General features: G+C 40.0%; 1 protein-coding gene across 1 annotated transcript in view; it reads left to right on the forward strand.

Moving 5' to 3' along the window:
- Positions 1 to 2,500: 2,500 nt before the first annotated feature.
- Positions 2,501 to 13,253, forward strand: part of LOC126154274 (uncharacterized) — a 108,207-nt gene continuing 97,454 nt past the window's right edge. Inside the window, exon 1 of the mRNA XM_049916126.1 lies at positions 2,501 to 2,578. Coding sequence (XP_049772083.1) covers positions 2,530 to 2,578 — 49 coding nt within the window. The 5' untranslated portion in view covers positions 2,501 to 2,529. The remainder of the gene's footprint in view (positions 2,579 to 13,253) is intronic.

Below are 13,253 nucleotides of genomic sequence, written 5' to 3' on the forward strand. Positions count from 1 at the left end.
CAAAACAGCTTCCAGCCATCTCAAAATACATAGATACAGCTTCTGTGTGGTATCTTGTATAATTCTTTCTGCAAAATAGTGGCAAGTTCAGGTAATCATGCTGGAGGTGGACAGCAATCAAGCACCGTTTTCTCCAATGTAAACCACAGAGGTTCAACAATATTGAGATCTGGTAGCTATGGTGGCAAGGGAAGATGCAGTAATTCATCTTTGTGCTCACAAAACCAGTCTTGAACGATGCGAGCTTTGTGGACAGTGGACCTGTCGTTTTGGAACACAATATCACCATTGGGGAACAAACATTGCACTATGGAATGGACCTGATCAGCCAAAATGATAGCATAATCTTTGGCAGTATTGTGACGTTGCTGAGTAACAGGTATGGCCATGGAGTACCACGATATAGTTGCCCAAATCGTCATCGAACGCCCACTATGTTTCACTTTTGGGAACATAAACTGGCCCAGAAGTTGAAACAGTATGCAGCATGACTCATACTGCCAAAAGACTTTCTCCCGTTGCTCCATAGTCCAAGTTTTATAGCATCGGCGCTACTTTTTCCTGTTACTGCCATCTGCATCACCAATGTGCGGGTTTGTAATTCCAGATAGTCACACAATTCCCTACTTCTAGAACTCCGTTCGTGTTCCATTGGTACTTATTTTCTTCACAATCCTCTTCAATGACCGCCCCTTAGGATCACTCAACATACACTGTCGCCCGCGTTGTGACTTAGCGGATCATATTTTTCGCTTTCACTGATGCGATATAAATCTTCAGTACAATGTCTCTTGGAACACCGAACACTCCCGCTACTTTGGTTACAGAAGCATCCACCGTAAGAGCACATGTTCGAATTCACGTAGCTCGATATAATGAACTCACAATTACTCAGAGCACTGTTCTGACAACGACTGACACTTGCAATGTATTGAGAACAATGCACTGGTGCCGTTTGTAGTCAAATACAAGAGTGCAATTTTCAGTCTTGGATAGCATCTGCATTTACGTTCTAGCATGCATTTCCATATTTTTGTCCAACGCCTGTGTAATGAAGTACCGTACTATGTGAAAGAAGCTGCACGCATATCCATTCAGATTGATTTGTGATTTCGAAGTGGCACAAAGTGTGGCAAGTTCCTATAATTTTCAAGAACGTAAAACTGTACGTTCATAAAAGGTAATATGAGTAAGTCACAACTTGAATTAGTCAGTTTATACAAATACCTAGGTTTGACAGTTTTTAGGGATATGAAATAGAATGATCACCCGGGCTCAGCCAAGGATAAAGCAGGTAGCAGACTGTGGTTCGTTGGTAGAATATTAGGAATATGTTATCAGTCTGCGTAGTAGATTTAGTACAAAATACTCGTGCAACACAACCCTAAAATATTGCTCAAGTGCGTAAGGCACTGTCAAACAGTAGCTACAGAGGATATTGAACTCATAAAAAAAAGGCAGCACAGATGGTCACAGGTTTACTCACGGGAATGCATAGTAGTGATGCAAAAAGCCAAGTGGCTTCATTCTCGCGAATGACTATTTACAAAGTTTGAAGAACCAGTATGAATCAGGGAATCTGGACATATCCTACAGCTCCCTATATAAAGCATCCGCAGAGACGACGAAGACAAGATAAGACAGAATACAGCGCGCAAAGAGGCATTTAAGTTGTCTCTCTTCCCCAGGCTTCATACGTGAACTGGACGGGAAGAAACAGTAGCAGGTGATACTCTGGAATGTAACCTTTGCCATTTGGTTCACAGAGTTTCGAAGAGGATGGATGCAGATATTGAAATTTCTTTTCCAATCCTGTGTCTCTTGAAAGATCATAGTTATTATATGTGTCCATATTATTACACGTCGTCGTGGACACCTGTATCTAACTCTGCAGTTTCAGACTCGGTAACGTTGTTATTCGAACACTCTTACCTGTAGTAAGACGACTACCAGCTTTCTTGTGTGTAACATGATAGATGCGATTATTGAGTGGTAAAAATTATTTTTGCGGGTATTTATTATCAAATTAGAAACGATAATTAGACATGCATATAGTTGGGCAGACAAGACTAATTAAGCTTGTCTTAGCTCTTCAATGCAAGAAATGAATGACACCACAAAAATGATTGTTCTGACAAAAGAAAACAATTAAGAAGTGCAACGAACGATTTTCAATTAAAATACTGACTACAAATAAAGGAGTTAATCATATCGACAATTGATTAACAAATTGAGCTTATCTAATCCAGGAAGGAAAACGGCCTATTTTCTTCGGCAGTTACATTAATGAAGCTGTCTAATTGGTGGAAGACTTGTTGAAAATTTATCTAACCTTTATCAACAAAACTTACTCCACTGATTATTATCCGCTTTACATCTGCAACTGAGCTGGCTTGTTTGAACCGCAAGGAAATAACGCTTGGTGTAGTCGATGTAGTGAAAGAATCGAAACATTCGTTGATCGTGCATCAGAGGGGGAAATATGAAATATCGTATGCGCGTCTGAGTGCTTGGCGTTTGGTACTGTAGATGGCAGTTGTATGGAATATTTTTACAGCTTTTTGTCGCAAATCACGTTGTAAGTTTTGTTTTTCTTTTTAATTTTATTTTTTAAGACTGTCAATAGCTAAGAAGAAACATAGAAAAACAGGTGTTACGGTGTACAAAGCTTATATTTGTAACACGCTGTCGTTGAGGTTATGTGTTTGTTTACCGGCGTGCTTTATAAATACTGGGTGTAATAACAGTAGAATGCGTTGCTCAAATGTCTCGAATAATGCAGACTTGAAGTGTTATGGTTGTTATTACAGGAGGACGCTTCGTTACTTTTACAAAATTCCTCTTTTCGTAAAATGAATTGAATTAAAATACGGGCATCAAGGCGTCACCTTTTGCGATTGAGTGCGGTGAGATCCGTTTTTGTTTTGTTGATCACTTTAGGCTCAGTAACCAGTCAGCTGATATACTTACTGTTCTATGGCCCATATCAGTAGTTCAATGCGACACAGACGAATGTGTGCAACGACTTGCCTGTCAATGTTATTGTTATTTACATTTCGTTCAAGACATGTTATAAGCCTTGCCCCCTTCTTGCTTTTATCAGATTACAGAGAGATTAGTAGTTACGCATAGCTTTTGTGGAATACAAAGTCTGGAAAGAATTCCTTTTAGCCTACGCAAAAAGTAAATAGTACACTAAAGAGTGCTCTGTCATCCAAAAAAACACATTTTCCTCAATGTCATTATATTGGTAAGATGTAGCGTATTTCCTTAAAATTCTGATACGTTCATATAAAGTGCCGTTCCAATCAGATAGCTAGAAAGATTCCTGTGGCACGAAATAAATGAAACTGTAGTGATGTATTTTTTGAAATAAAAGAATTAGTCTGTGCCATGATTTATACAAAGTAACATTTAGCACTGTATAGTTCAAATAATTAATAAGATCGAATGTTGACATTGAAATGATTTTTTTAAGTGTAAATACTGTTTCAAACCAAAGTGCAACCCAGGAAAAATGTGAGCATTGTGTCTACAAATCATTTCAAATACTATCAATTTTATTACCTTTTAAGAGGTTCTGTTTGTTTGGCACATTTTATTCTGGCTGGTTTTAACTGAGAAATACCTCTAAAGCTGTTAAGTGGTATGAAATCATCAACTATCAACGTATGATACTGAAGTGGATATAGTTTTAATAGGTAGGCCTATTGCTCTGACATAAACTGAAACTACTCCAGGCAACTGAATTTGTGACAGTACATTCATTTTAAAAAGTATGTGACAAGAAATTTTAGATCTCACGTGTTTAGCTGTAAACCAAATGGGATGTGCCTTACTGTGTTTGACATCCTAGTGACGCAGCCAAAAAATGGTAGAGGATGGTTGTAAAAATTTATCATCACCTCCACTGATCACCAATTAGCTTTTGAAGCACCATATGATTTATTAGTAATAAAACTTCATTGTCACCACTTCGTGTCAAGTGCATGCTGTTTGTTAGCCGGCCGGGGTGGCCGAGTGGTTCTAGGCGCTGCAGTCTGGAACCGCGCGACCGCTATGGTCGCAGGCTCGAATCCTGCCTTGAGCATGGATGTGTGTGATGTCCTTAGGTTAGTTAGGTTTAAGTAGTTCTAAGTTCTAGGGGACTGATGACCTCAGAAGTTAAGTCCCATAGTGCTCAGAGCCATTTGAACATTTTGCTGCTTGTTAAATTTGATGAGTATTGTAGTGTTTGATGTTTTGGAGGCATTATAGGCATTATACATTTGCTACATTATTGGTTTGTCTGCTACATTTAATATCTATGATACTGCTTAGCTGCATTTACACAAAAAACCATATGAGAGCATTGCATGTTATCACAATCCATTTCTGGATAGATTGGAGATGGATATTTGTATGTAAATCTATTATCACTACTATGAATAATTACTATGAATGAGGATAGAACTGAAAGGAAATGAAGGAGTGAACAACTGTGTGTGTGTTTGGGTTATTATTTTGTATCTATACTGTAAAGCTCAATATAAATGCCAGACTGACACGTGGAAGCTGGTAACTTTTGTATCCTGTCTTGTAATTGAGAAATTACCTGAAAACCTATCTTCAGTCTCTTAAGACAAATACTCGCAATATAGGTGCTTTTTGTTGCCTGAAGTCAGTACGCTGTTTGAACTTTTGTTTCTGGCTTTGTTCATGTAAGTACCTCTTGCTTAAGCTTCTACAAAATGTGAGAATTTGCCTTGCAGTGTGAGTTTTCCAGTTGTCTGTTTCATTATATTTGAAACTAAAATTTCTGATAGACTGCCACTCTATTAACAGCCCTGTAATGTTTCTGCTGCTCTTCCCAGAATTTTTGGTGTTTGTAAGTTACTCTTGTCCTTGATGCTACATTCTTGTGGCAAGAAGCTGTCAACCTGGAACATGAAGTAATAACAGAAATTGCGATATTAATAAAGTGTGGTGTTTACATGCAACACACAAGTAATGAATTTTTTTTGTCGAACTGCCAATACTGCATTGCATGGTGGCGAATGTTCTTTTTTGATTATTAAAAAAACAATGCTTCAGAGTATTCCAGTACATTCTTGCTGCGTAATTAAAGATGAATTGTTGTACTTACATATTGCCTTATTTTTGCCAAGTGAATACAGCAAATTCCTCTAAATGAATTCACATTATCACTGGAGTGCCGCCGTTCTCCTCGTGCACCCAGTGTGTTCCTATACATTCCCAGGCTATACTCTCATGTACATGAAATTTTAAGGATTTTAAGTGGTCATATTTTTTCAGCCGTATGGGTGTTTTGAGGGATTAAATTCCTATCTTTAAATATGTTTCTCTATGATTGTATGCCAGTAATTGAGTATGCACATGTCAATGATAACAGAAGGTTGTTATCTATGATACCAACCATAACCTGTGTACAATAAATTGTGTTAGTGCTAAAGTAATACTGACTTCTACCTTCTGCATAATAGACTTTCTTATCACTGATGGCCTGTTGAGTTAAGTAAAACTACAAATGTTACCTTATATCTTTGTTGTTGACATATGTACGTCTGCCCATGGGGGGGGGGGGAGGCAGGCAATGTTGCCAGATAGCATGTGAGTATGACGTGCAAGGACGCTGATATGATAGTTCATAGGTGGGGGCCTAGTGGGTTGTATAGTATTTTTGATATCTAGAAAGAGGAACGGTGACTTGTAAGAAGCCATGGAGGGCAACCTGATGAGCCATAAAAAAGTTCAATTTACAACCTTTTAAAAACCTTCGTAACACCGACTTTTAAATCATTTTCTTAAAATGAAGACATGTGACTACACTATCAATTTTCCTTTCCCTGAGAGCTGGGTGGGGAGGGGGAGGGTTGTGTCACAGCCGGGTGCTCTTGATAACCTGTACTCAAACTACAAATGTAAACTCTTTTTGAATGTCTCCCTTCCACCCTATGTAACCTGCCTGTCTTTCCAAGACTCTGCACATATCTACCAAACAAGTAAAATGACAAGCATGTGGAGACCTCAGGAGAACTGTGGTTGGTAGACACCTGACCCCTATCACTTCTTTTGCTGAAACATCAGTCGTGAAGTTATTTTAACCAAAGTGTAATGTTCTCAGAAGAATATGTTGTTTATCATTCGTAACAACATTGGAATCCACGTGGAACACAATCCGTAGACATTCACTATATGCATGCCTTCAGAATCTGTGCAGTTTCTGTTATACAGGATGTCCCACATAAGCCTCCCTGATTTCAAGGACCTAGGAGAGAGAAACCACAGTAGATACGACAATGAAAAATGCACCACATTGTAGAGCATCTCAAAGAATTTATATTCCCTTTTCAGAAGTGCCAAGTATCGTCACCAGTGTGCAGTGTGGTCGCATGAAGTGAAAATGGTGACTCCACAGCAGCGTGCGCAAGCAGTAGCGTGATTTGCAGAAACGAAATCGCTGATTACTGTGCAAAGAAATTATCGTTGTTTGTATGAATGTGATCCACAGGAATGGTATAGGAAGTTTTTGGCAACAGCAAATGTTCTGAAACATTCTGGCAGTGCATGTTACAGAGTTTCAGAAGAGACAGTGGAGGAGATCAGACAAACATTTATCAGAAGCCCACATAAGTTAATTCATCAATCATCTAGGCAACTTGATGTACCTCGATCAACATTGCATCATGAAGTTCACCAGCATCTTCGTATGTGTGCTTACAAAGTACAAATTCTGCAACATCTGACGCCGAACAACAAACCATGCCGACAATAATTTGCTGCGGATATGCTGCACTGTATTGATATGGATGCCAGCTTCCTGGAAAGATGTTTATTCTCAGATGAGGCAACCTTTCATCTATCAGAAAGGGTTAATAGGCATAATGTTCGGATTTGGGTTCACAAAATCCGCACATTGTCATTGAACATGTTCGCTATAGCCCTAAACTAAACGTCTTGTGTGGGTTAATGCACGACAGGATTGTTGGGCCGTTCTTCTTTGCGGAACAAACTGTGAATGTGTCAGTGTATCTGGGTGTGTTGGAGTAGTTTGTGTACCCTCAGATACAAGACTTGCAACCCCACACCATTTTTCAACAAGATGGAGCTCCGCCGCATTGATCAATGGCTGTTCGCAAGTTCCTGGATAGGAAATTCCCAAATCGTTGGATTGTATGTAGAGGCACCATTGCCTTACCACCATGTTCACCCGACATTACGCCGCTTGATTTCTTCATGTGGGGATTCGTGAAGGACCAAGTGTATGCGACTATAGTGGACGATATTCCTACATTGCGACATTGTATCACTAATGCGATTGCAACAATAACAGAGGAAATGTTACAAAGAACTCGGCAAGAAATTTAATATAGACTCGATATTCTTCGTGCTACAAATGGTTCACATGTTGACGTGTATTGATGATAAAGAAATAAGTTCTTTGAGATGCTCTATAATGTGGTGCATTTTTCATTGTCGTATGTACTGTGTTTTTTTTTTTTCCTCTCCCTGGGTCTTTGAAATCGGGGAGGTTTGACTGAGACACCCTGTATATCTCTTTATTTTTCTGTAAGGTGTTGGTGAATGTGCACAGGTACATCCATACTCTGCAAACCACTTCTATTGCATGAGAGAGAGAGGGGGGGTGGGGGTTGGATACTTCCCACTATGCAACATATTAGGGTTTTTCCCATTCCATTCATGTGTGGAGCATGGCTACACTATCTGTTTAAATGCCTCTGTGTGTGCTGTACTTAACATACTCTGGTCTTGGGAGTTCCTGTGGGAGCTATAGTGTAGAGGTGGTTGTATGTTCCTAGGTTCTGCACTTTACATTCACTCTTGAAAACCAAAGGGGTGATGACCTTCATGCCTATTTATGCTCTTACACTGGTTGAGCAAGTGACAATGTCATACTACATGTTATCACCCCACCGTACAGTGCTTATCTCATAGACAAATATTTCAGACATTTCAGTGCAAGCATGGGCAGCTTGATGTCTGTATATGGATCCATGGATACTTAGAGATGATGTTGTGGATGTTGATGCCCCATAGTCCTCCTCCACATGTCTTTCTCACAGAAAGAAGTGCTGTAACTACTGAAACTCCCGCGAAAGTTGTCGTAACTTCTCTACTACTTTACATAGAGCGTCAAAATTGCAAATTTAGTTGGCATTGCTTCCTGTACGCAAAATACCTACTCGACATACTCTCCATTAAAGTAATACATTTGCAACATTGTTAAATCCATCTCTCTAACTGTCTTTGAAAAAAATAATGTGTGTGCCGACCTGTATTCTCTCCTTTCCAGCCAGTGTTGTTGTAAGTTTGTCATCAAATCATTTTGGCCAAAGATTATTTGGAACACGTGAGGCAATACTGATCTTACGCCTTATCTTAGAAGAAAGATTAAGGAAAGGCAAACCTACGTTTCTAGCATTTGTAGACTTAGAGAAAGCTTTTGACAATGTTGACTGGAATACTCTCTTTCAAATTCTAAAGGTGGCAGGGGTAAAATACAGGGAGCGAAAGGCTATTTACAATTTGTACAGAAACCAGATGGCAGTTATAAGAGTCGAGGGGGATGATAGTGAAGCAGTGGTTGGGAAGGGAGTGAGACAGGGTTGTAGTCTCACCCCGATGTTATTCAATCTGTATATTGAGCAAGCAGTAAAGGAAACAAAAGAAATATTCGGAGTAGGTATTAAAATCCATGGAGAAGAAACAAAAACTTCGAGGTTCGCCGATGACATTGTAATTCTGTCAGAGACAGCAAAGGACTTTGAAGAGCAGTTGAACGGAATGGACAGTGTCTTGAAAGGATGATATAAGATGAACATCAACAAAAGCAAAACGAGGATAATGGAATGTAGTCGAATTAAGTCAGGTGATGCTGAGGGAATTAGATTAGGAAATGAGACGCTTAAAGTAGTTAATGAGTTTTGCTATTTGGGGAGCAAAATAACTGATGATGGTCGAAGTAGAGAGGATATAAAATATAGACTGGCAATGGCAAGGAAACCATTTCTGAAGAAGAGGAATTTGTTAACATTTAGTATAGATTTAAGTGTCAGAAAGTCGTTTCTGAAAGTATTTGTATGGAGTGTAGCCATGTATGGAAGTGAAACATGGACGATAAATAGTTTGGACAGGAAGAGAATAGAAGCTTTAGAGATGTGGTGCTACAGAAGAATGCTGAAGATTAGATGGGTAGATCATGTACTAATGAGGAGGTATTGAATAGAATAGGGGAGAAGAGGAGTTTGTGGCACAAATTGACAAGAAGAAAGGCCCGGTTGGTAGGGCATGTTCTGAGGCATCAAGGGATCACAAATTTAGCATTGGAGGGCAGTGTGGAGGGTAAATTGTATAGGGAGACCAAGAGATGAATACATTAAGCAGATTCAGAAGGATATATGTTGCAGTAAGTACTGGGAGATGAAGAAGCTTGTACAGGATAGAGTAGCATGGAGAGCTGCATCAAACCAGTCTCAGGACTGAAGACCACAACAACAACAACAACAACCAAAAATTGCGAAAAATATGTAATACAAAATAAAAATATCGGCGCTTGATATTGATATATCGGTTAAAAAAATATCACCACTATGTATCGATATTTTTTGGAAAAAATATTGATGTATTGGTATTTTATCAACAGGCCTACCAGCTGGCCCCATAGGAAGCACTTTTTTGACATCAATAAATTCAGCTTTGAACACACACATTATAATGCTGAATCTGACTAAAAGCTGCAACTAAAATGAAGATGTTGAGTCGCAGATAGGCAGAACAAAAAGGCTATTAAAACACACACACACATTCACACAAACACAGCTCACACACATGTGACCACTGTCTCTGGCTGCTGGGGTCTCGTGTGTGTGTGTGTGTGTGTGTGTGTGTGTGTGTGTGTGTGTGTGTGTGTGTATTTCGGACGAAGGCCTTCTGCCCGAGAGTTAATGTGTTTCATTGTCTTTTTGTTGTGCCTGTCTGCCGTATGATGAGTAACAATCCACCCTTTTCATAATATTATCATTATTCCATCCTGGATTTTGTAATTAAATTTTTGTAATTAAAATGAAGTCAGATAGCCAAAAAATTATAGCAACTTGAAAGAAAAGGCAGTTTTTGTGCATCATAGGTTGTGATTTAAGTATCCCAAGCATTATGGGATGTATTGTGCTATACCAAACTGTTAACATTAATTTTGAGCATTTGAAATGTGTTGTAAGATTGGACATAACTTATTTACTTATAGCTTTTAAATTTTTTATTTATTCGATGCTGCCTTTTCTACATTACTGCCATTACATAGAGGTAAATAACCACTCATGTATTATCACTTTAGAAGTATACAAATGAAGTTAATGTATTGAAAGTAATAAGGGTAATGTCATATTATTATAAAACAGAAAGTAAAGAAAATGAGTACTGTATTGAACAGCTCTTCAGATTATGTTATTTAATTGGATAGATAAAGAATCTACTCACCATGCGACGCTAGGACATACACATAAAAGACTGTTGTGATTGGAAAGCTTTAAGAGCCAGTGGCTCCTTCTTCAGGCAGAAGGGTTGATGGGGAAAGAAGAAGGGTGAGGGGAAAGGACTGCAGAGGTCGAGGAAAAGGGGTAGAATTGACATAAAAGGTGTGTGGTGGGAGTGGGACAGGCACGGACTTCAGGCGATCTAGGAAATGGTTGGTATCTTTGATGTAGGAGGGGAGTGCTTGTCACCATTGTTGCCACCTCCCTCTATACCAACATCCCCCACATACATGGTCTGTCTGCTGCTGAACATTTCCTGTCAGTGCCCACCTGATTCCAAACCTATGACATACTTCCTACTTAATCAACTTTATACTGACCAACTACTACTTCACCTTGAGGGGCAGACATACAAAGAGATCAGGGGTACGGCCATGGGAACCACGATGGCTCCTACCTATGCCAACCTTTTCATGGGTCGCTTGGAAGGGGCTTTCCTGGGATCCATGTCTTCAGCCCGTGGTTTGGTTTAGATACATTGATGGTATCTTTACCATATGGACTCATGGTGAGCCTGACCTGCTAAAATTCCATGGAATCTCTGAATACCTTCTCCCAATTAAATTACACATGGTCCTATTCCAAATCCCGTGCCACTTTCCTTGATGTTGATCTCGTCCTCACTGAAGGCCAGGTACATACTTCCGTCTCCACATTAAGCATACCAACAAACAACAGTACTTATATTTTGACAGCTGCCATCCTTTCTATGTCAAACATTCCCTCCCATACAGCCTTGGCATCTGAGGCAAAAGTATTTGTTCAGGTGCAGACTCTTTACAGCAATACACCGCCAGTCTCGCCCCAGTCTTAACTGCTCGTAATTACCCCACCAGCCTAGTTAAAAAGCAGATTTCCTAGACCATCACATCCAATCCTGGTACTGCTGATCCCTCCACAAAAGAGCTTTTTAGCTCACCATTGATGACTCAGTATTATCCTGGTCTGGAATGTGTTAATCAGCTACTTCGACAGGGCTAGGCCTTCCTAAAATCATGCCCTGAAATGAGATCCATTCTGTCTAAAATCTTGCCCACCACACCTAGAATAGCTTTCTATCGCCACCCCAGTCTGCAATATTCTTGTCAGACGCCATGCCCCTTCTGCACACATCTGCTTATCCTATGGCTCCTACCCCTGTGACCATCACCACTGCAGTATGACATTCGTGATCTTGGTGCCTGTTTCACCACACACGTCATCTGGATTCTTCCCCGAGATGCAAGTTTCTCAGAACTCTGCAGGTGGGAACTAGTACTACAACATGTCCTTAGTTCTCGCCACCCACCTGGCCTTGATTTATGTTAATTTCTTCCATCTCAGCTTTTCTTCAGTGTAGCTTCATTCCGTTTAGTTTTCTACATGTTTCATTGTATTTCCTCTCTATTTTTCACTGCCCCCTCTCATTTCTGCTATGTACAATGAACTTAGCTTCTCACGCTTATTAACTCGAGCATGATGTTTTAGTAGTAATCTCTGTCTTGCATATTACCCTGTCTTCCACCTTTAAGTTCTCAGATTATCAAATCTCATCTGATGCAGTCCCCAACAATCCATCTTTCCTCTCATCCTGTACAGTAAGTCTCCCCTGACCCACAGTTCTGGGTAACTTTCCCAAAATTTACCCCTTTTCCTACACTTCTCCAGTCCTTTACCTTCACCCTTCTTCCTTCCCCTTCAACCCTTCGCCTGAAGGAGGAGCCATTGGCTCCAAAAGCTTGCCAATCAAGTGGTCTTTTGTGTATGTGTTCTGCTGCGGCTTGGTGAGTAGATTTTTAATCTATCCAATTAAATAATTTTATAAATAATTGTTTTCATTGTTATCCTCAAATTGTGTGTAACTTTTCTGGATATGAAAGTATACAAGCGTGATGGTGTCTGTAAGCGCAGTTCATGACAAATGAATTCCAGAGAGGTCATGTTGTGGGTCTTCAGGAGACTGCATGGCCCTTTCAATGAACTGCCCAACTGCTTCCATCGAACACTACCTCTCCCAGCATTCTTCCGGGTACAAACTCACTACATCATTCTTTATACATCTAACCAATTACAACCTCACACACAACCACTGCTTTGACGGGAAGAGATACAAACAAATCCGCAGAATGGCGATGGTTGCCCATATGGCAGTTTCCTATGTCAATCTGTTTAAGGGCTGTCTAGAGGACGTCTCCTTATCCCCCAAACACTTGTTGTCTGATTCAGGTTCATTAATGAGATCTTAATGGCCTGGACTCAGTGCCACAATACACTAACAACGTCGACAACTATCCTCCAATTTGCTTCACCTCATCCTCCTCAGCCCATTGTGCCACCTTCTTGGACAGTGACATTCACCTCTCTTATGGTTGTACTTATCCATATCAAGCCCACTATCAACAGTCTCTACCTATTGACAGCTGTCATCCCTTCCACACCAAAAACTTGTTCTCATAGAACTCTGCTACACAAAGGACGATGTATCTGCAGTGACGAGAATTCCCTTGACCAATATGCTGAAGGTCTTGTAAAGACTTTCACAGAAAAGCAATAACCCCCAAACCTAGTCCACAAACAGGATTATGCACTTTATCCTCACACTACCCCAAGAAACAATTAGAAAGAAGCACTCCTCTTGTCACCATTATCATTCCACACTAGAGCAACTGTACCATACCCTTAACCACTGTTTTGACACTCTGTCGCGCCTGGAAATGAGCA

The sequence above is a fragment of the Schistocerca cancellata genome, chromosome 2, assembly GCF_023864275.1.
Source record: "Schistocerca cancellata isolate TAMUIC-IGC-003103 chromosome 2, iqSchCanc2.1, whole genome shotgun sequence".
Lineage (NCBI taxonomy): Eukaryota > Metazoa > Arthropoda > Insecta > Orthoptera > Acrididae > Schistocerca > Schistocerca cancellata.